Here is a 22,853-nt window from a genome sequence, read left to right as displayed (position 1 = left end):
TATATTTTTACTGTGCACAATGTGTTTGTTCGTGTGTGTAAAAATTACGCGTGTGTGTATTGCGAGTCAAATTTATAGTTGTGTGTAGTGTATGGACACAGAATATACTTAATAATGTTAAATGTTTTCGATGTGCGAGTTTACCTCGTCCCCCTCAAAAAATGACAGACATTTTTGTTGGTGAATTTGGGTGCGAATCACGTCCAGTTATTAATGGTCTAAGCTTTAGCCTTTTGGCTAGAGGAATCGTCAAAAGTTTGAGACGTAGCTTTCCACGCTATTGCAAAAATAATTAAAGAATAATATTAGAATATTTATTTATAATATAGAATATTAGAAGAAGAATATTTATTTTTGGAGTTTACTTCTTAGGAATCGATTTTGCATTTATGGTATGAAAAAAATTTGGCCAGTAAGATTCGATGAACGAATGACAGCGTTACGTTTTTTTGTGTAACTTATTCTGCACACCTTTCTCCATTCGCTGCCGCCAATAGTTTTCATGTAAAATGAAGTAAAATGAGCGTAGTTTTTTATGAGGGTCTAAATGATAGCGTTGGTCGAACTCTGCTCAAAAGACGGCGTTAACCTGAGATGGCAGCTGATGACTTATACCCTTAGATACGCATATACCTGTATTCAATGCACTTTAGGCTTAGTTCGGACTACTTTAATATTATAATCGAGTACTAACGATTTTTGGGCCAAATTTATAATCATTTATAAAATAATAAATCCACTTTTTTTTATTCTTTACAAGTTACCCCTTAACTGCAACTAAAATCGACTAAAATACTAAAGTAGTCTGAATTAGGCATTAAAGTTGGGTACTATCTTCGTGGCTCCCTGTGGCTCCATGCATAGATATTTAAACTAATATTATAAAGAGGTAAAGTTTGTAACATTCCTTAATATATACGATACCTATATAAATACCTATATAGCCTACATCACTCATCGATAACGTAGCATTCTAGAACTTACAAACTTTACCTCTTTATAATATTAGTATAGATATAGATTAAATATCTATGGTGGCAACCCTGATGAATAGCTCGGACTAGGACTACTAAAGTATTTTAGTTGAGTACGAACGATTTTTGGGCGGTAAATCTAAAAATTGTTCGTACTTTAGTAGTTTAGTATTATAATCGAGTACAAAATATATTTTTGGGTGGTAAATTCAAAAATTGTTCGTACTCTACTTAAAAAGGTATGTTAGAGTAGTCCGAACTAGGCATTAATAACCTTTAAGCCCTAATACCCAGAATAAAAAGTCCTCTGACAATGTTATAAGTCACACAACACAAACTCACGTTCAGTATTCTATCACAAGGTCTTATAACAATCGTTGTATTATAATAGAATGGCAAAAATATAAATGATAACTATTTTGTTTGTTTAGTCCAATATTCCTTTAACTACCAAAGTGCGACATAAAAGAGTAAATGTAAATAAAAAGGGAACTAATGAACTCGCTGCATCATAACCTATTTGCAATGTGGCACTGTGAATATTTTCCATAATTTATTTCTTATCCAAAATAAATAACAGATGAGGGTATTTACATATATTCCTTATGCTGGATCTTAGACCATTAGTTTAGATATTTATATTAGGAGTAAGTACATCTGAATATCTTGAAAAAGAAACAACATCAATAATTTTTAAACCATAATAATTTATTTAATAAATATTTAACAATCAAACTGTATAGAATGACCGTATGTCTCAAAGGTATCGAAATAAATTATTTTACGTCAGGTATATCAACATGTTATTTTATTGAACTCGGACTCTGTCGTTCTTACTCAAGCTGACCAGAACTTTAACTTTTACGTCTAATCTTTTAAGAAGTTCCGAAACTTCAGGGTCATCATCCTCATCATCGTCACCATCTGGAGTGATGGGAGGAGTAGTAGAAGGAATAGGAGGAGTAGTTGGAGGAGTAGGAGGAATACGAGGAGTTGTTGAATATGTGGTAGTGAAAGGGGTTGTGGTTGTGGTAGAATAGGTAGTTGTAGAAGGGGCACTGGTAGTGATAGTAGGAGTAGAGCTAGTAGTAGTAGGGGTAACAGTGGTAGGAGTACTGGTAGTAGGGGTAGTAGACGCAGGTGTAGTAGTCGTAGGGGTAGTAGTCGTAGGGGTAGTAGTCGTAGGGGTAGTAGTCGTAGGGGTAGTAGTCGTAGGGGTAGTAGTCGTAGGGGTAGTAGTCGTAGGGGTAGTAGTCGTAGGGGTAGTAGTCGTAGGGGTAGTAGTCGTAGGGGTAGTAGTCGTAGGGGTAGTAGTAGTAGTTGTTGTGGTAGTTGTAGTAGAAGTGGTATCATCCTCCTCTTCGTTTAAATTTTCAAAATCGAGACCAGTAACGTCCCTGTACCAGGCGTGGAAAGGTCCGGGGCGGGCAAAGCCTGTAAATCAGAATATGTAATAAATGAGGTGAAGTATGAGTACCTATGTGTAAGTGTGTGCACACATGTTAACTGTAAGAATATAGATAGTATTAAACGTACGCGGTGTAAAGCGGACGTGTCTTTCATTTATTTCCAACATCAGCATAATACAGAGCCGAGACCAAACCAGCAGACTGTGACAGATGCCGTTTCTAATCTATAAGTATCTGTCCAATTGGTTGTAAGTTAATCGCAATTAATCTGCCGCGTAACAGAATGAAACTTGTTTGTAAAATGAATACAATTTTCGTTTTACACGTGCACCCTGCACATTGTGTAAAGCGAAAACGCTCGGAAGAATACTGCATGTTGCACCGGTGCACCCCTAACAATTGTTTGCAATCTTTGATACGCCGGAAATATTGGTTGAGTGCTTACCGGCTGGCAGGCCCGAGTGGCAGCCGAACGGCTCGCCGGCCACGAAGGAGCTGACTCCGACGAGCACGGGCACTCCTTGCTCGTCCACGTGCACCAGCGGGCCGCCGCTGTCACCCTGAGACAATCACACAATCGATAACAATCATGTTTCTATATCAGATGTCGGTCACGATGTTATTTTAACTCGAAAGTGGGTTTCCAATTCATCTCCACCCAGAACTATAGACAGAAAAACGTATTAGACATCGGACGGTACGGATAGGTATAAAATATCAGTTATGACAGGTGCATCCGGCGCAGCTCCTCTGTAGCGCTGCTGACAGTTGTGACAGTGCCCTCACCTGGCAGGTGGACTGCGAAGTGACGTTGAAGTAGCGCGCACAGATGGTGGTGGCGGTGATGATGCCGGAGCCGAACACGCCGGCGCACGTGGGGTTGGACACGGCGCGCAGGTACACCCAGCGCAGCTCCTCTGTAGCGCTGCTGACAGTTGTGACGGTGCCCTCACCTGGCAGGTGGACTGCGAAGTGACGTTGAAGTAGCGCGCACAGATGGTGGTGGCGGTGATGATGCCGGAGCCGAACACGCCGGCGCACGTGGGGTTGGACACGGCGCGCAGGTACACCCAGCGCAGCTCCTCCGTGGTAGGACCTGCGAGCAGTACAATCACTTACTTTTAAATCGAGTATTAGCGCAGAGAAGCTTTTTGTGACAGAGCTCGTTCGGATAAGTATCCTAGAGTAGGCACACACACACAAGAACTAGAGTACTACCGTGATTTTCGATCGACATTATCATCAGTTGCGTTTGAATACGATGATGTGTGACCGGGCGTGGCCTCCGTGCGGGAAATGCACTTGTGATTCGTATCGTGACATTGCTTGAAATGGATTACTGTTTCTACTTTACCGTTCGTCCAAGTTCGACCGAAGCCACTCGTGTGGACGACCAGATTTTCATAGTTCCTGAAGGCGTGTGCTGATGGCTGGATGCGGATCGGTTGTAGATTTCCTAAAACATCATGAGTTAGGTTGACATCATTTCTTCTCTCTCGCTGTCAGGCAAAAGGGAGACTTCAGCGATGCAACATTTATTAAACTTTATTGATGTTAATTCACCTTATGACAATCAGCCTAATCAGATCTTTAGGGCGTGGCCCTGTTATAATTTGCAGCTTAAATTAATAATCATTTATTCTTCCTATAGTTGTTCTAAATTCCACAACTGAGTGTAAAAGATATGGACTGTTGTTTACTTCGCCGTAACACAACAACATATGTCATAAGCGTTAAGAGATGTCCCAGAAGCACAAATGTAGGTAAAAAGAACCCTTACTGGAGTACTCCAACTTGATGGGCAATTCCAGCAGCGCGATATCATTCGGCTGCACCACGGTGGGCCTGGTACTGTCGAAGGTGGGGTGGTTGTAGTAGCTCGTCGTCTCCACTATCATCTCCGGCCGCAGCAGCGAAACCAGCCCCGCGCGGACCACTATGGTGACGCGTCTGCAAAAACGTTTTCTGTTTCGAAGCACAATTCTCACACTTCACTCACGGTAGGAAGTTTTTTTAGGTGAACAAGAAGAATGACTTATTAATGACGTGTTTGTGAGACTCAGATCTTAGCTTTGACGAATATTCAGGCTGACGGAGTGGGGCTGAGTGAAACAGACACTTGATTGACACTTTTCATAAGCAAAGAACACAGCGTCAACTACGCAAACTCAACCCTACCCCTGTGTTAGCGGCGCGCGACACGGAGCCCAGCGGGTTCACCATGCGCAACGACACCTGGTGCGGGTGCTGCCCGGGCAGCGCCTCCCAGCCCGACACGATGCGGCTCTGACTACCCTCTGTGTTCATACTTACGCGGCGGTGCAGTGCGCGGAGGTGACGACCCAGCGGCGCGCGACCACGCTGCCGCCGCAAGCAGACACCGAGCCCAGCGGGTTCACCATGCGCAACGACACCTGGTGCGGGTGCTGCCCGGGCAGCGCCTCCCAGCCCGACACGATGCGGCTCTGACTGCCCTCTGTGGTAATAAGATACCGTTGCTTTTCAGTTAGTTAGGTATAATTCAGCTACGCGTGGGCGTGCACGTGGTCTCTCACTAACTTAACTCAGGAATAGAAGGGATTGCTTTAAGACTTTTGTCTTTTTCAAGCTATTGACAATTTCGTGACTGGGTCCAAAATTATCGGAAAAGAATTTTGTGTTGATGACAAAGAGTTTGTATAAATAGGTATTATAGCTTGGCAAATTCGTATTATGATATTATTAGATATATTGAAATACGTAGTCCTTCTTGTTTTTGTTATAACTGTGGGCACACAACTTACCGGGCCTATCTACGTTTTCCATAAAATCCACAGGAAAGTATTCATTTTCTGCCTCCTGAAACAAAGAAGTGCATTTGGGAAAATTATATTATGTTTAGCAAAGGGATAAAACTCATTTGACGGCTGGGTATCCTAATTGTTAATGGTTACGTTCAATATTTCGGTATTCGCTCACACATTCATCTATCTATACCTACTTATAATAAATCTGTAGAGAGGTCAATTCTGTACATAAATTATATTTCCAAAATAACTATCAGGGGGTGATTAGTAATCGATAGTGATGCCAAAAATGCGTCGGTAAAATTGGTCTGTCAGTCAGTCGAAGTCGCGGGCGTCCGCTAGTTACTACAACATACCTAAATGTGAAAGTACCTAAATCTGTGTGTTAGGTAGGTATATCTTTACGGCTAAACCACTGGGCCAATTTGGATGAAATTTGGGATAAAGTGCACCTTGGGGCAGAACATGGGTTATTTTTATGCCAGGAAAATCTATAGTTCCCTTAGGATTAAAAAGAACACATTTCACGCGAATGCAACAGCTGGCGTTCGCCTGCGGCATTGAAATAAGTCTCTATTGCAACTTATGAGACTGACACAGCGCTGCTACAGCCGAGCGTGCACTCACCGCGCGCGCGGCCGCCAGCAGCAGGGAGAGCAGCAGCGTCGGCAACATGGCTCAGCGCACTGGCTGCGCCCGCCGCCGCCACCTATAAGGATACTTCACGATAAGCTGAAACTCGCCAAACGAACGTTATCCTACTCCGATCTCGGTGATTACACTACAGGCCGATAGTTTGATAACGTGCTAATTATCTACTTATTATTACGTAGCACAGACCAGCTTTGCCTAACGGAGAGCTGAGAGACGGTCACTGCACAAGTATAGGTTCCTACATGACAGCACCATTGCTGTTACTTTGCATCGTTTTTATTGTAGGCCCGATGCTACTTCTCACAGTGCGAGTTGTGGGTCGTTAGTAATGGCCGGGAGCGAAAGCTCGGAGATCTTATGGGGATTCGTAGCTTTAATCTCAAGTTTTCGACAATTATCACTATTAACTAAGCCTAATTGAACTTAACGAACAAGGCCACAAGATTCGACCTTCCCGTTTCCCAGAGGTGTTCAAGACTTCAAGGTCGATAGCTTCGACAAAGCAGGTAGTGTGATTAATCCTGAACAATGATAGATACAATAATTACCTACTAAATCTGGCTAATCGGGCAGAATTTTATTACTTATCAAAGGTTTATTCATTTATCAGAACACGATAGCCATCTCCGTTGTGTAAATAGTTGTCAAACATAGATGCCGAGGCGATTACATAGGAAAAAGAGTGAAAATTTGTCCGCCGTAAGCCGCGATTACAATCTTAATTACATACCCACGTACCTATCTGCCTATTTGCGTTGTAACTGACTACTTCATACATATGTATATTCTGTGCTGACGACAATAACTACATACATTGTAGGTACCATTGTCCAGCTGAGCTTTGACGAAGCGCAGTGAAAGACTCGACTCCCGCCTCGTTGATGCAACGGTCGGCGTGTCGTGGCTTCGGTGGTAGCAGATCGCGAGCTCCAGGGTCGGCGGAATTTCATTTTTATAAAAAAAAATCTGTAAAAGATTTCAGCGCGATATTGGGTAGTTAAACTGTCGGTCTCGGTCACTCGGTCATTACATCTTAAAGCGATTGTCAATGAGTCAGACGTCACCCTAAGCCCGTTAGCCCACATTAGAACAGCGTAGTGATTCCAAGCTCTATATCCGCTCTGCTATAAAGAGGTAGGCCTGAGCCTGTTGCCATGTGGTACACCGATTCTCTTTCTACAAACGCTAACGCTTCCAAAAATAATTAAATGTATGGGACCGACAGATCCGGTCGATAACTTGATCACGTAACCTGTCGATAGCAAACGTTATTCCCATCAAGATTCCCATACATTTTTTAATTTTCAAAGCGTTTGCGATTGTAGAAAGAGAATCGACGTACCACATGGCTACAGGCCCTGGTCCTGTACAAAGAGTATACAATCAGTCAATCACTTATTCACTACGGGCCCTGCAGTGTGCTGGTAGTTACGATAAAGTTTAGTAATCTGACAGTTTTTTATAAAATAAAACAGTGCAGCGTCGGGATAAATGCGGTTCGCAGTTTCGAGTAGGTCCTCGTCCTATCTATTATAGAATCGTATTTCATTCTAACATCGGTAAGTTTGTCGGTAGGTAAACAAACTACTTGTGGTCCTGACAGTTGCCATAGAAGGATAGTGAGATTAAATACTAGACTTAATAGGCCAGGGTTCTTTGAAATAACATACACAGTTACCGCACTTTAGTATATATTTAACCACAGTTAAGTGCTCGTTGTACAAATATTACTGGACACAAACAATAATGATGACACACAACGGCCGGCTCACACCGCTCGCGCCGACTCCGCGCGGTTCAGATAGCTACATACATATTAAATATTAATATTTAATTATTAGTTGTACATTACATGTACAATATTGCACACATCAACTGTTAGCTCATGTTTCGTGCTACAACAGTCGTACTGTACCTACGCAATGTACACAGGTACTGTGCGTAACACTAAATATGAATAAATGCGTTTTATTTCTTTAAAATCAGTTCAATAACTAAGTATTCTGAATACGTCACAGTGTCTGTCTGCTTAGTTATTTTAACGGTGTGGGAGAGTGTGAACCGGTAGTGCGATGTGTTAGATATTTAACTGATTTCACAACATGTGGGTACATACTCGTATCGTTAAGCTCTAACACAAATTGTACGTAAGCTCGTCCAGTCGCCACACAGTAATACCAACATTTACATTGAAGATTACATCACTTTGGCCTAACTTGCTTACGTGAACAAGTGGAAGTAGTAGACATAGTATTCGCCACGATGCACGAACACAGAAAAGCGACTGCGGACTGCCAGTAATGTGGAATCATGGCCAATCAGTTAGAAAATTCTGATTGTCTCATTGTAACTAAATATTAAAACAAAATATTAGATTGAAATTTACAATATAGGAAATCGTTTAACTAATTGTTATCAAAATGCAGTTTAGCAATGTGACGCGCGTTATTTAGTTCCGTCTTCGCGCCTTTAGCTCACAGGGAACAGTAAGACGCCGAGACACCGAAGAGCGTGGCACACGATGCGTTGCGGCGGCGGTGCGGCGCCGGAGCGGTGTCGCTGCGTCGTCTTACGTAGAACTATCTGTGGCATGTCACACGAAGCGCTCCGGCGCCGCACCGCGCTTGCAACCACCGAGACGAGGCGGGATGGGGTGGGTGCGTTGCGACGGCGGAGCGGCACCGCTCAGTTGTTTATGCGTCACAACATTAGTTTATTAACATACTGTCCACCGCTGCTACGGCATAACAACGTTGCGGCGCCGCACCGCTCGTGTGCCCGCTGATACGGTGAAATCTTTGCGATGCAGCGTCGCAACGCAACGTGTGCCGTAGAATTTATGGTTTTCTTGATTGGATTACGCGCGTTTGCACTAATGTTGCAAACGAATCACAAATTAAAAATAATAAACGATTATATTATTATCCCAGTAAACATAAGCAGTATTGTGCGCGATGCAGGATGTCCTAACCAATTGGTCACAGTCTGGCGGTGTTATACACCCCGGCAAGTAAGTTGAACCAAAATGACACTTGTCTGCGCAATTTATATGGAACACTAAACAAAGGCGGTCGCGCGACGCGGTCTCGGGCTTTGTTTAGTGCTCCATAAGCAGTGGGTCGCGCGGTCGCCAAAACCGGAATGCTGCCTAAAGATGTCCGGTACATTAATGATGTCAAACAATTGAAACATTAGTACGCAATTGTAATGGCGTCAACATGTTGCTACGGTTGCTCGTGGAACTTCTTACTGCACAACACTAACACCCGAAAATGTGTTATTGCGCTTAGTTCAACTTACAACCCACTCACTATATACCTACCTACCTAGCGCATGTCGGCATTTTGCGGCACCTCTCTAAAGTACTATTTAGCGCCACATGAGAACAGAAATGTCCACAACATTAACTTGCAGTATGACTAAAGACAAATGTAATACTGGTACATAAATAAATTAATTTGCTGTATGAAGTTCTAAGCAACACAAAGTATGAAAGATTATTGAAGTAAATATTCATATAAAAATAATAATTCTATGTTATTGATGGAAGCCAAAGAAGTTAGTTACAATATTAAATTACACCTATTTTAAAAGAAAAGATTCCGTTATAGACGGCTTATATTTATATTGGAGTTGTAGCAGATCTCGAAAAGTTTATAGAAGCCCTAGGCAGCTCGGGGCGCGCTCCGTCGGTCACACGATGGCATGGCGCCGGAAGAGTGCGGCGTAAAACTACCGCCATGTTACAGTTAAAACTAATATTTAAGTGTAAAATATTCAAATTAGTTCAATAGGCTTATCTCTCGCGTCAACAAAAAAGAAATCTTGAAACATTTTTAGTAATTTAACAAAGAAACTTTACAGTATACACATAATATAACACTTCAAACATCACAATGATGATTTTATATTACATTACAAACAACATTCAATTCAACATCCAATTTTCTCCATGACGTTTGCAAAAGTTTACTCCCTCATCCTTCTCGTGTAAGTCAACCTCGTGATGTGACATACGTAACTAACCAAACAGATCTTGAACAATTTACAGACACTAATTCGGCTTACGATGCCAGGCCCTCCAACAAATCGAAAGGAAAAAGGAGAGTTAGCTTTTGCTAAGGCATGGTGTTCTCAGAACAACGACATTTACCTAATGTATACACAGCTAACAAACATCTCAGTGCTCGGCAGAACAGGTGCTCCAAACGTCTGTACGCACGAGGCGCGCGGTCGATTGCAGAGGCGTTGCGAAATAAACGTGCTCCCACGTCATACTGCGCGAGTGCATCTCTAGATGGTTCTAGTGGAATCTACTTTGTATAGACCCCGGCACGTAAGTTGAACCAAAATACGCTACGCACTGTAAGAAACCATTAACTTTGAAACCTAACAAGCAATTAAAACTGTAGAATCCTCCTTCGCCTCGACCGCTCGGTACATTTTGTCACACACAGACACCCAGAGCATTTTGAAAACACTTTTGGATATTTATTTTATCCAATAAACCTTACAGAATATTAAATATTTCTTCTATGAGAAGACTTCATTTGGCATGAAACCATTAGATTACTTTGGATTTTGAAATAAATCACAATTTTATATATTTTTGTTAAGAAATTATTTCATTAATTTGTTGCAGTACAATATCTAGATTTAACAACATTAGTTACGATGATTACCAAGGTGACTAACTTTGTAAGAGTCAATGATAAAGCACCATTCAGAACTTTACAACATCGCATTTACTGCGGGCAACTTACGAGCGGGCGCGGACGTACCGACGGTGCTTAACGAGTTGACACTAAACTGTACCTCAGTGTGATATTCCCAGTGTGATAGTGTAGTTCCCAGTCTTTTTTTTATATACCTTTATAATACACACATCACTACTTAGCCCCAAAATAAGCGTATAGCTAGTGTTATGAATACGAAGACAACAGATTTTATCATATATATCTTATATACCACATATAAATACTTATATGATGTATAAATACACCCAGACACTGGAGAACACCCGCTCATCACACGAATATTTTCCAGTTGTGGGCATCGAGCCCATTGTTACGTTTATCGCTTTTTTTTTAAGTAAGCAGACTTGAACGTCGATATATCTCCCTTTTAATTTGAAATTATTTTGGAATATCCAATCCGTATTTTATCGGTTCGTAAAACTTTTAGCCATCCGATTCATGTTTTTCATGATTCATCTTTCAGCCTGGTAGAAGCGGTGGTAAACAGGTTTCACGTTTTAAATTATGGACTTATTAGGTACTTAACCTACTTCAATACAAAGTTTTGTCTTTTCACCAAGCACCCCTGCCACAAGGTCCGCACCCTCTCGTAGAACAAACCCCCGCACACAACGTGACATATACATACACATAATATAGTGACTACATATATATCTATGCGACTTTACTACACACAAATATTTTCCTTAAGAACGGTTACAGACTAGCGGTGTTTTCTGTGCGCACTTACACGCGCGCTATATTTCGCGCTTCATATGCCCTGAGCGCCTAGTGGCAGTTTGATACTGTGACAATCGCGTTAACGTAAACGCGAATTTCCAAGGAATTGAAACAGCGCCATCTAGCGGCACTACTGCACAACTGTTTCAATTCCATATAAATTCGCGTTTACTTTAACGCGATAGTAACAGTATGAAAACATTGAAAGCTCCCACTAGGCACTCTGAGCTTTTACGCGTATCAACGCTCGCGTGGCGATACGCTCTTCTTAAAACTTATACGCGCGTATAAAACACTAGTCTGAGACCACTCTTACACAGCGCCACGTTACGTTGACATTTTTAAAACGTCAAACAAATTAGTTTCGAAAAAGAAATATTTTACACAAACCAAACCTGCCATCGACTTCAAAAAGACATTAATTCGACCAGTCTGATCACCGACATATGAATAGTCCGACTAGCGGAACACTGTAACCAAGTGGCAAATCGATCGCAAACGCTTTGAAAACTAGAAAAATGTATGCTTTGCTATCGACAGGTTACGATCAAAATCTGTAATTTCCATACATATTTCTAGTGTTCAAGACGCTTGCGATCGTAGAAAGAGAATCGACGTGCCACTTGGCTACAGGAGCTGCAGTGTTAACGAACTTTTTATCAAAATATGACTTGCATTGCATGCACTGACGCTGCAATGGCTGCAATTCAAAGCTGTATTGCCGTCAGCAGAAAGCTGTACACAAGTTAAAATAATTCGGATAAACGTATGCACGTGATGTCATCGTTGAATTTATATATATTCTGTGTACACTTTGCGACATTTGTGTGACGTTTCAAGTTGTTATACTTTAGTATCATGCAAATATGGATGTGTATTGTGTATATCAGAGATATTTGTTCAACTTGCAAACGAATCCTTTTTGAAGTCGATGCGAACGAGTACTAAATGTTAAAACAATTAAATAAATAAATAATCAGGTCGTAACTTTAACACAAATGCTTAACAAATGCAAAAGCCTTCCGCGGAACATACGTACTTACATTATATTATATATACCATTGCACTGTACACGTGTACACAAAACTCAACTTAGCTAAATTGCAGCTTCGTTCTCTCAACAGAAGTAATGTACCTATATATACTTACAATATTGATATAGATATTCTATTTTCGAAAAACGGTTTGTGTTTGTTTGTGACAAAACAATTTAACTCTAAAATTTGTTTGTATAGCTGAAACGATTAGTTTCTGCTATACAAACAATACTTTAGTTCAATGAAACCTTCGTAGGACATTCAAAGCCAACCCATCGTCCTAAAATAGAACAACTACACCTGTCTAAATAACACACGATATAGTTAGTGGAGATAAGTTTCAAATGACGATAACCAATAGCGATGACCAATAGCGCAGTGGGGTGTGGCCCCGTGGACACTCCCGGGGTTGATCCGGTGGGAGGTTTGTACACGAAAGGCCAGCGCACACCGCGGATGAATGGTCTACAAGTGAAGCATTAGTTGCACACGCCGCCGGGGCGTGTGTCGTGTTGTGCGTTAAACAATAACTTCTGCGTCGTCACTCGTCCACAGCCGCCCGCGCGCATCACAGACTGGCTTGTAAACATTTTATGGCGTTTCACACACTCCTTAATATAAAAATAGAGAAATGGCATCACATTCCATTCAACAGAGCTGCGGATGGCCGCTAATTGTCAATAAAGTACAGTAAGATTGCCTAAAGTCGTATATATGTTACAGTTTTATTTGCTTGTGGTGTATGACTTAAGAAACCTTACTCTACTTATTGATACCTTATTGAGCGAGGTAAAAGGGTATTTTTGAACGAGTGAGAAAAGATCTCGTACGACGCGCGGCGTGTGGACGTCGGTCGACTCGACTATATAGCTAACTAGAAGCGACACGATATTCGTCAGATTCATCCTCACTGTACACACTACAGTAACATCAATAACAGCCATTTATATTACAATTCATTCGGCTCGCTCGCTCATGTATACACAAATATTGACCTTAATATCCAATTGAATAATTAATTCAATAAAGCAAGATAAAATTTATTTTAAGTGTTATTCATTTCAGTTTTATGGTTTGTATATATTAATTTACAGCTGTACCCCGGTGATTACTTCGAACCTAGCCGTCCTTTCAAAAAATCACACTTGAGTATGCATTGGGTAAGAATAAAATATGCAATTATTTAACTCATAGTTGTTTATGAGCATGCGAGCGAAGTTAGACAGTCAGTCTGCGCTGACCCTTAGTCGATGTCTTAGAGAACATACTCGTAGCCTGGAACGCTTCGTGTTTCTAAGTTCTTCCTAAAGCTGAATAAAACGTCTCCAGTTGCAATTATGTTTTGTCTCTAACCACAGTAATAGCCCTTTAGTTCTGTAACATTTAAACAATAAAAAACCAAAAAATAGCAAACTTTTTGCAACCACACTACTCACATAATGAAAATAGTTAAATGCAAGTGTTATTAAAATATAGACGAAAATTGAGCCTTATCGCATATCACAACAACGTACAATGGTGTTATTCTGTAACTGTTTTTGTTTTTATGACTCGTTAGTGTGAGTTGCCAATCACCTGTATCTCTCTCTGTCTAACACAATATTACAGAAAGAGAAAGCTAGAGGTGAATTCTCGCTCTCTCGAGGTGAATACTATAGAATAATTCTCACTTGCGAGTTATAAAATAATACGAGTGTGATTCAGAGCACACGTCTGAAGTAAAACTTCTTTAGCTTCATCTAAATGCATGAGAGGGAGAGAGAGTGCTCCTACTGAAACATGCAAAACCTAATTCTTTCTTTGTATGTTCAGTGAGCTACCTCCCTCTCAACGTTCATTCGTCTCCGATCACTTTCACGCGTTCACCAGTATCCTCCCCAAGTGAAGCATAAAGAAGTTTTACTTAAATAGCAAAAGACAGGCGTGGTCCGCGCACGTTGGTCACGTCATGACATACAAACAGTCGAAGGCAAGTGTTAGGCGACAAGGCTGTGCAGGCGTGTACACTAGGGCCGCCGGCGGACGCGCCTGCGGCGGCATCAACTGCGCTTGTCGGCGTCGCCGGCCGCCGGCTCGGCGCTCGTCGGCGGCTCGCGCGCGCGCAGCACCTTCACCGCGCCCGCCGACATGAGGTAGAACCAGTAGAGCTGCGGCAGCAGCAGCGCGCCGATGGACAGCTTGCAGCCGGCCGGCAGCGAGCGCAGCGCGTCGGCGTACGACAGGCCGGCGGCGCGCGCGTACAGCAGGCAGGCGTAGGGCAGCGCCAGCACGCGGCACAGCAGGAAGGCCAGCAGCATGGCCAGCCCGTTGAGCACGTAGGCGCGCGAGCGCTTGAGGCGCAGGCGCGACAGCACGCCGCGCAGCGACACGAACGGCGTCGACAGCTCCATGAGGTACACGAAGCCGAACACGCAGTCGCCCAGCCCGCCGCGCAGGTGCTGTGCGACGGTGACCATCAGTGCACTGCACGTGTCGCGTTTAGCGCGTAAACATCTGAATGCAACTTTCTGTACGCACGATATTCATCAGGGAACCACTCACCACGATGACGAGGAAGCCGAAGCCGCCGATGAACAGGTGGTGCATGAGGATGACGGGCTCGTGGCGGCAGTAGGCCAGGAAGGAGGGCCGCCGGGGCGCCGGCGCGCCGTCGCCCGCCGACAGCGCGTCGGGCTTGGAGGCGCGCCGCAGCTTGCTCCGGAAGTACTCCGAGTTGGTGGTCATGTGCACGTACACCTGCGGGCGCCGGGGGGCGTAGGTGACACGAGCGCGGGTAGCTAGACGCGCGACTGGATTTTTAGGTTAGGGTTTTGTCCAGAACCTACGTGTCATTATTAGCATCATCATCAGCTTTCCCTTATCCCGATTAAGGTCGACAAAATTATATCAATATTCCCCATTCGTCTCTATCACTCGTCAACTCATCATCCACTCCCTTTACACACAATCATGTCCTCTTTCACACACTCCAACCGTCTCTTTCTTGGCCTTCCTCTCCTTTTGTATCCTCCCACTTGCAAATTTAACATTTTTATAGTGATATGACTTTCATCCCTCCGGAATACATGTCCATACCAAGCTAAACTTTTACTCGTCAACAATAATCACTGTCACTGGCGCCAATTAATAAGAAATTCATTCAGAGAAAAAAAAACGTGAAATGACAAGTCACGCGCGTTTAACTTGGGGATCAAGCTAGTGGAGTGCGTTACAAAAAGTGTAATCGGGCGAGACGTCAAGGTACGTGCTGCCATCTACAGGCATAGTGAAACAGTATTTGTTATAATAAACTACCAGTAGACGGGATACAAAAAGCCTATGTCTTGCAGGGGACGTCCATCGGCTGATATGATGATGATGATGAGGTAAAGATTACTGAATGTATTTTTGGTAATGAAAACAAAATACATAGAAAAGAATTGGAAAGGATCAGTCGTGCGCCACTCACCATGTACATGGACCAGATGTCGTAGAAGAAGTAGGCGGCGCCGAACCACGCGTAGGCCTCCGACATGAAGTGCGACGTGCGCATGAGGTCGCGCGTGCACGACCAGGCGCACACCACGGCGCCCGTCACGCACGAGAACGCGGCCTGCACGGCCGACACCAGCCTGCAACAGTGCGCGCGTCATGCCACGGCGCGAGCGACGGAGCGTCGCGCGCCGCGCCATACGCACTTGTTGCTGATGTCCAGCACGTCGCCGCAGCTGAGGCGGTGGCGGCGCCGCCAGCGCGCGCCCGCGCCCGTCAGCAGCGCCGCCACGTTGATCAGCTCGAACAGCGACACGAAGTACACCAGCCCCAGCGCAGTCAGCACGGCGCCGCGCCGCACAGAGATCCTGCCACACGCCTCACACTCAACATATTTTATCATTCATAGCAATGTTATGACCTAACGAATGAACTGACTAAAATGGTTATGTGGTTAGTTTAAATGTCGTAGAAGTTGGCCTCACTAGAACTGCGTCAAGTTGGATATTAGAGCGGTATACAATTATGCTACAGTAGGATCATACTAGATTTAGATGGGCTTGTGATAGGTAATTTAATAAATAATTTATAAATATAGTAGTAAAGCGAAGGATTACTGTAAATATATCGGCGTTTGCCGACCTCAAGGCGAAGGACTGTACATTGTATAAGCCCCCTCTTTGACCGACCGCTAGAAGACTGTCGAAGGACCTATTAGCATCCTAATCACAGAATTGAGAACGAAACGAATACAAAACGTGTGATCGGAGATGCACCGCATTACTTGCCAATAATTTAATTTACTCAATAGCTCAGCAGTAAAGGGGTCGGACTCAGTACTCGCTCTTTTCCGACTAATTGGAGGCGCACGGGGATATAGGTAATAATGAAAAGGTTTGCCTAGTAAATAAATACAATGAGGCGTGAGGCGTCACATGTGAAAGCCTCAGAGGTAGTTATCGGCGTAACTCGAGCGACCTTGTGCTGACCCCGCCCGCGCCACGCCGAGCGCTCCGCGACAGCGCTCCTCTTATCAGTTCATTAGTGTCGACTCCTTTCTGTTAAACGATGATTTATCGCGAGCACTGCTGTGTGCCACACTTGTTGTTCTCCGTCTACAGAACGCTGATTGAGTTCAATTGATTTACCCACAAACTGCAACAATAATATTATGACTCTTTGGGTTGCACGTCTATCACATTTTCATTAATTAAAAATATATTAGATAAAGTAGTAGGTACTCCACCTACTTAGTAGTTGTGGAGTTCAAGTGAAACTTTCCCTATTCTTTTAAATTCTATCTTTTTAAAGTATTTCGGTACCTACCTAATATAGACATAAGCTTATTTTAAAGAATATATTTTTTTACCTAATACACTTTATTTTCCATTTAAACATTCTCAGAGAGATACACAAACATACTTGCATACCTATCGGTATTCGGTAACGAGAGACCGAACACGTAAGTTGTTGAGATACGAGTAAGTGGCAAGAGACATTCACAATCGTTCGCGATAACTTGTTCGCCAGAGATTACACCCAAGCCTGCGATTATCTCGCATCGGATGAGAAGAGGGACGACAGTCAGGCAAAACTTTATTACTTATTAACATTTCGGAAGAACACAATTGACATAAGTTTTGTCTGTCTATCTTCCCGTCTTTATGTTAGCATAGCATAGTCTTTACATTAATACACCGAAACGACGGAATGAGTTTAAATGCAATTTGGCACGATTTAAGTTCACATGACCGGGTAGGACATAGCATAGGATCCCGTCCCGACGATCGGATCGATTCCTTTGGGAGAGAGGATGAAACATTGCAGTAATTCATAACCGCGTAATCTGATTCCATTTAGATTTTTTATAGAAAGGAAGTAATTTAACGATTGTCCCATATTTATTTCAAGGTTGTCGGTTTTTGTAGTAGTATACTTTGAAATTCCTCGCAGGCGTTCGCTATATGTATTATGTTTACTGTACAATACAAAATGAAGTTCGTAAAATATTATCTACTTAGTATTAGATTTTCGTTAAATATATTCCTTAGTATTCTTAGTATTAGATTAACAACTATTTAAATTATAACTTTTTTTGGTGCGCTATCTTTATTATTTTATTGCGCCTCCGTCGAGAGTACCTATAAGATAACGCGTTCAAATCTATAGGTACTAATATTGTAAAGCTGAAGAGTTTGTTTGTTTGTTTGCTTGAACCGCTAATCTCAGGAAATACTGGTACAATTTGAAGAATTCTTTCAGTGTTAGGTGGCCCGATCGAGGAACGATATATATTAGGAACGGGTACAGCGCAGCGTCAGCTAGTTAATAATAAATTGTTAGAGCATCCAAATCTGCCAACATCACAGCTACAGCCTACAGGTGTCGAGCTCGAGATCACTCCCGGTCGTGACGACTGACGACTGACGGGCAACGGTCAACTTCCGTCCGCCGAGGGACGATGTCAACTCATTCCGCTCACGTCTGAAGAGGCGTGTGACGACCGACGACCAGACGAATACGCTTAAATCAAATTATCATTTGTATATTTCAAGCAGGTTTCTTTTCCTTACACAATTTACAGTATAATGTATTATATGATTTATAACTGTTAAATAGTCGTCAGTCATGACAGAGTCCGCACACTCTACCACTGGTAGATTCTACAGATATTGGCCAACAGATTAACAGTTTATTAGATTTTTTGCATTTGCTGTAACAGCTAAAAAGTTGGATTATCGGATTGAACGCTAACCCAGTTACCTTTGAGCTATCGCTTCCGATACGAGTATAATTAACGATAGTAGCGTGTAGGCGCAACTGGAATTCTAAACACGTTCACTTCACGCGATGGCGTCGTTATCGAGGAGGAAAAATGTGCTAATTGTAATTATAGCACCACGCGACGACCTTCCCGCGCCGTGACGCAACGGTGCAGCAGCGACGGAGGTGCGAGCAGCGCTGGACACTGCCACGTTGCAGGCAATACTTTACTGCATATCACTAGCCTAAGATCCTAGGTCATTTTGTCCTCACATACATATCTGGATTAGCCGCTATTTTCGAGCATGTCTTTTCTCTTCACGAGATATGTCGCTGTGGTGGCATCGCAGGACAACAATACATTCAAAGTTCATAGGCTTGTGATACAAGCACTTGAAGATGGAATCTGATCTAATGCTTCTCTTAATGGTGTGGGGATAAATGTTACTCTACTGTACAAAAGTTTTAATAATAATATAATGATACAGGCACTGGTTAATATAGACTCTCGAATTTGCCATACCATATGATATTTTATAAATAATCAAATAGCTGTCACATTAGTGTTCATATCTAGAATATTCCAAATGCTGTGAAAATTATGGCATTTTTATTATGGATTCTTTCAAAGACAACAGACAAAACATGCTTGTACACCTGTTGTATATAATATATAATCACCAGCTGGACCAGTGATCTTCCTACCGCCAGTGCCGTCAGATACAATGGGACTAGTGAGTTATCCTTAAAAGTTAGATACATCTCATTGGAGACATTTTTGTACAATAATAAAAGAGGAATACTCCATCAACACAATTTTTGTCTTTTCAAGGATTACAAGGATCTTTCAAAAGGATTCAGTAGCATTTTCTATGAAAGTTCCTTTATCATAACAAATTATATTTTATTCCATGACATACAGCACTATACTTTGGTGAAAATTGCATAAAAATTCATTCAGTACTTTTAGAGTTTATCGATACAGAAAACGGTGGAGGATTTTGTTTTATGTATAGGAGTTGAAGCAGTGTCACATCCATGAAGGCTGCTAGCTGCGGCAGTCACCTGTCCTCGGGGTCCAGCACAAGTACCAAATTGATGGCGGCGGCCAGCGCGCTGACGTTGAACGCTGTCAGCACGCACATCATCACGCGGTGGTGCCGCATCTGCAACTGCCACACACTGAGCTCACACCCACCCTGTACACCTCTAATGCTAACACAGAACTGCATACATGGCTGGAGAGTGGACGTTAGTTCTTTTTTAAGGTATATTTCAAAGTTACAGCAATGTGGCATCATTCGTTTCCATGGCAACTTCTTTGTTAGTGCCATTTTAATTTTGGCATTCTATTAACTTAATATTCAAATTTGAATAGGGGAAAAGTTTGTTCACACATCAAAATATTTTTGGATAAAACTTAACACAAATTGTCTATCTCTAGTAAAAAATAATAGTGATGTAGCTCTCTTGTAGATTTATACACAGATTTATTTCCTATTGCTTGCAAAAAGTTGCACTATTTAAAAAACCACACACAAAAGAATAATATTAATAGATTGGATGGATGGCTCTGTAATATATTTAATGAAATGCATGACGATACAGCAACCAACCTGCAACCTGTAGTGTGCCAAAGAACAGATGCCCACTATGCTGTGTTTTATTTATGATCTCTATTTTTTATATGCAGTAGATTGAACAAGTACTTTGCTCTAATAATGTGCTCCTACATCATTATTCTTAATATATTAAAATAAAATTGTTGTACTTCTCTACATTATTGTACTTAGTACATATGCTCTTATTTTATGATTTCCATAAATCATTAAAAAAATGTACTGTGTAAATTTTAGCCGATAGACTAAAGTACGGCTACGTTTAGTCCTAAATAACTACTCGCTTCCTCCTTTTACAATCGTTTCTAAAATTCTTAATTCTTAAAATCCGGGAGCTCTATTAAATCCAGCCTAGGTAGAAAGAATAATTATACCAAAACATTTCGTTCAATTAATAAATTACCCAATAAATAATTTAAAAAATCATGATCTCATAATGACAACATTATAATGTTTACCTTTGAAATAGTAAGCTCCATTTTATAAAACACTTCTCACAGTAGATATTTAAGGCATTCTTAATTGTAACAATTTATTATAGGAAGACTTTGTTCTGGAAATTAATAAATAATCCCGGATTTCTCAAACACCACTTCAGCCGAAAAAAATTAAATTGTCAAATGTCAATTTTTGACATGAGTCATGAAGAATTAATGAACCCTTGACATTGTCAATGTCAATTGTGTTTGTCACGTTTTCCTAACGAAAATTAACATTTATGACGACTTTCAACGAGAAAAAGATAAAAAGTCAATGTGATCATGTTTTCTGGAAATAACAGTAAGTCTAAAAATGTAATAAATTAAATCCGTTTTCAACTGTTAAATGAAAATCTAATGATGTTTTATTTCACTTAAATGATAACCATAGACTATTTATTGACCTGTAAATTGAAAACGCAAATCTATGAAAATCTACCCGCTATTTCAACACATTTATTTGTGAACAACCAATTCTGAATTTCACATTCAAGAAATATTTATGGGATTATTAGTTTGTAATAATGGAGATATTCTATTAGATTTTGAAATAATTTTCAAGTTACGAGTATTTATATAAATTTAATTTATATTAATAAACAGCATAATTTATTTTAAAGTGCAGTAAATAGTAGCGTAATTTCTAATGAATGGCATTGAAATGGATATCGATGGGACCACGGTAAGAAAATTAAATTAACTTGTCAGCTTTTTTAGAAATTACTTTTACAATAAAGTTTGTGATTGATTTTCACTAATAGGAGATTAAGAGACACAACAGCTTCACCATTCCAACTAAGAGAGCACCAATATCTAAAAGAAAAGGAAGAGAACGCTGCCACAGTTATCATAGTGATGGCAAAGTAGAAGCCCCAAAAGTAAGTTTCAGTTATTTAACTACCTTCTTTGTTATATTTGGGTTTTATTACAATCATCATATCATTAATATCGTCTAAAACACGTCCATAGCTGGACATAAGCTTCTTGTAAGGAACTTCCAATCAACAGAGTCAAGACTCTGTTGATTGGAAGTTCCTTACAAGAAGGAAGGCCACCTGCATCCAGAATTCCAGAGGTAACCCTAACCTGTAACTGTAACTGTAACCCACTTGATGTCATTGATATTCTTAACACCCTTACTCGTTATCATAACTGCTGCCAGAGCCGGGAATAGGGGGACAGCTGACGACTAGGGGCCTATACTTCAGGCTTTCTTGATGAATACTGTTTATCAACAAATAAATTAGAAATGAAGGTATGAAACGCATGTCGTTTCTTACCTTATTTATTTAAACTATTAAATTATGTATGGTTTGTTTAAAAAAAGTTATTTATAATATATTAACCGTGTCTAAGCGTATTAATCAAATTTATTTTCATTAATTTAAAAACAAGTTATTTTATAATTATTATTAGGTGTGAAATGACTAGTGATTTATACCCTCATTTTTAATTTGTTTGTTGGTAAACAGTACTCATCAAGAAAGGCTGAAGTATAAGGGCCGTTGTTTGATGTATTATGCCCGATGATGATACGCAAGCATGTAGGTTAGCTTAATAGCAGGGTTAGATTTACCATGATAAATTTATTAATTTTAACAATTAATTATTAATAATTACATTTTTATTTTAAATAATAGAACATCTTTTTACATTACTCTATAATCTATTACCACAATTTAAAATGAACGCAGCCTATTTCTGCTAGAGTTTGACATGAGTTTGACGTTTCATGAATGCGTTCAAAAATACTGAAATACTTTTGTATTTTATACTCTCATTTTATTAGTTAAATAACAAAAAAATAATATTTAACATATTCGTAATCATTAAATAATTCAAACATCATTATCTGCTTACATTTAAGACCGTTCTGCATTAAGTTTTATAATTTATAATCAGTAAATGCAGTGGCTGTAAGCATTACCAAATATGGAGTTCGCTCGTTTTCCCAACCGTCCTCCCTTCGAACCTTAGTAGCTCTCAATTTTATTTTAAATAAATCACATGAGTGATTTTCAAATGAATTCATTGAAATATTTAGTGTAAATAATATAATTCCTTTTTATAATAAACGTGAGTAGAAATTTAATCGTCGTTTAAACTAATGTCAATATAGGTCAGACTAGTATTGGCGTATAGGTTATGTTTTAGATGAAATTATTCGCATAAATCGCAGTGTTT

The 22,853-nt window shown here is 40.9% G+C and overlaps 3 protein-coding genes across 9 annotated transcripts in view; 1 reads left to right on the top strand and 2 right to left on the bottom strand.

Annotated features, from left to right (window-relative positions):
• Nucleotides 1-1,661: 1,661 nt before the first annotated feature.
• Nucleotides 1,662-4,690, bottom strand: LOC112050717 (mucin-17). Its single transcript, XM_052882920.1, has 6 exons — nucleotides 4,557-4,690; nucleotides 4,164-4,333; nucleotides 3,724-3,839; nucleotides 3,170-3,589; nucleotides 2,829-2,943; nucleotides 1,662-2,408 (listed from the first exon to the last, which is right to left on the bottom strand). The coding sequence occupies exons 1-6, from the start codon at nucleotides 4,688-4,690 to the stop codon at nucleotides 1,783-1,785; spliced, it is 1,581 nt and encodes a 526-aa protein (XP_052738880.1). The 3' UTR covers nucleotides 1,662-1,782.
• A 2,807-nt stretch (nucleotides 4,691-7,497) lies between these two features.
• LOC112050718 (TLC domain-containing protein 3A) lies at nucleotides 7,498-20,818 on the bottom strand. 4 transcript variants are annotated; one of them, XM_052883175.1, is made up of 6 exons: nucleotides 20,649-20,815; nucleotides 19,637-19,737; nucleotides 16,015-16,176; nucleotides 15,786-15,948; nucleotides 14,879-15,073; nucleotides 7,498-14,775 (listed from the first exon to the last, which is right to left on the bottom strand). In XM_052883175.1, the coding sequence occupies exons 1-6, from the start codon at nucleotides 20,667-20,669 to the stop codon at nucleotides 14,377-14,379; spliced, it is 1,041 nt and encodes a 346-aa protein (XP_052739135.1). In that variant the 5' UTR covers nucleotides 20,670-20,815; the 3' UTR covers nucleotides 7,498-14,376. The 4 variants fall into 4 exon arrangements, with proteins under 4 accessions (XP_052739135.1, XP_023944821.2, XP_052739136.1 ...); XM_024089053.2 differs by having other exon boundaries at nucleotides 19,637-19,743; nucleotides 20,649-20,811; XM_052883176.1 differs by lacking the exon at nucleotides 16,015-16,176 and having other exon boundaries at nucleotides 20,649-20,818.
• Nucleotides 20,819-21,154: 336 nt separating this feature from the next.
• LOC112050725 (coronin-6) overlaps nucleotides 21,155-22,853 on the top strand; it is a 28,612-nt gene continuing 26,913 nt past the window's right edge. The window contains exons 1-2 of one of the 4 annotated variants that reach the window (XM_052883171.1): nucleotides 21,155-21,351; nucleotides 21,431-21,547. In XM_052883171.1, the coding sequence (XP_052739131.1) occupies nucleotides 21,316-21,351; nucleotides 21,431-21,547 (153 nt within the window). In that variant the 5' untranslated portion in view covers nucleotides 21,155-21,315. Of the gene's footprint in view, nucleotides 21,352-21,430; nucleotides 21,548-22,409; nucleotides 22,746-22,853 lie in introns of those variants that run through there. The other 3 variants (XM_052883174.1, XM_052883172.1, XM_052883173.1) reach the window with 3 other exon arrangements.

This window comes from Bicyclus anynana, chromosome 8 (genome assembly GCF_947172395.1).
Source record: "Bicyclus anynana chromosome 8, ilBicAnyn1.1, whole genome shotgun sequence".
In the NCBI taxonomy this organism is placed as follows: domain Eukaryota; kingdom Metazoa; phylum Arthropoda; class Insecta; order Lepidoptera; family Nymphalidae; genus Bicyclus; species Bicyclus anynana.
Note: the sequence above shows the minus strand (reverse complement) of the source record. Positions and strands in the feature narration are given on the sequence as shown.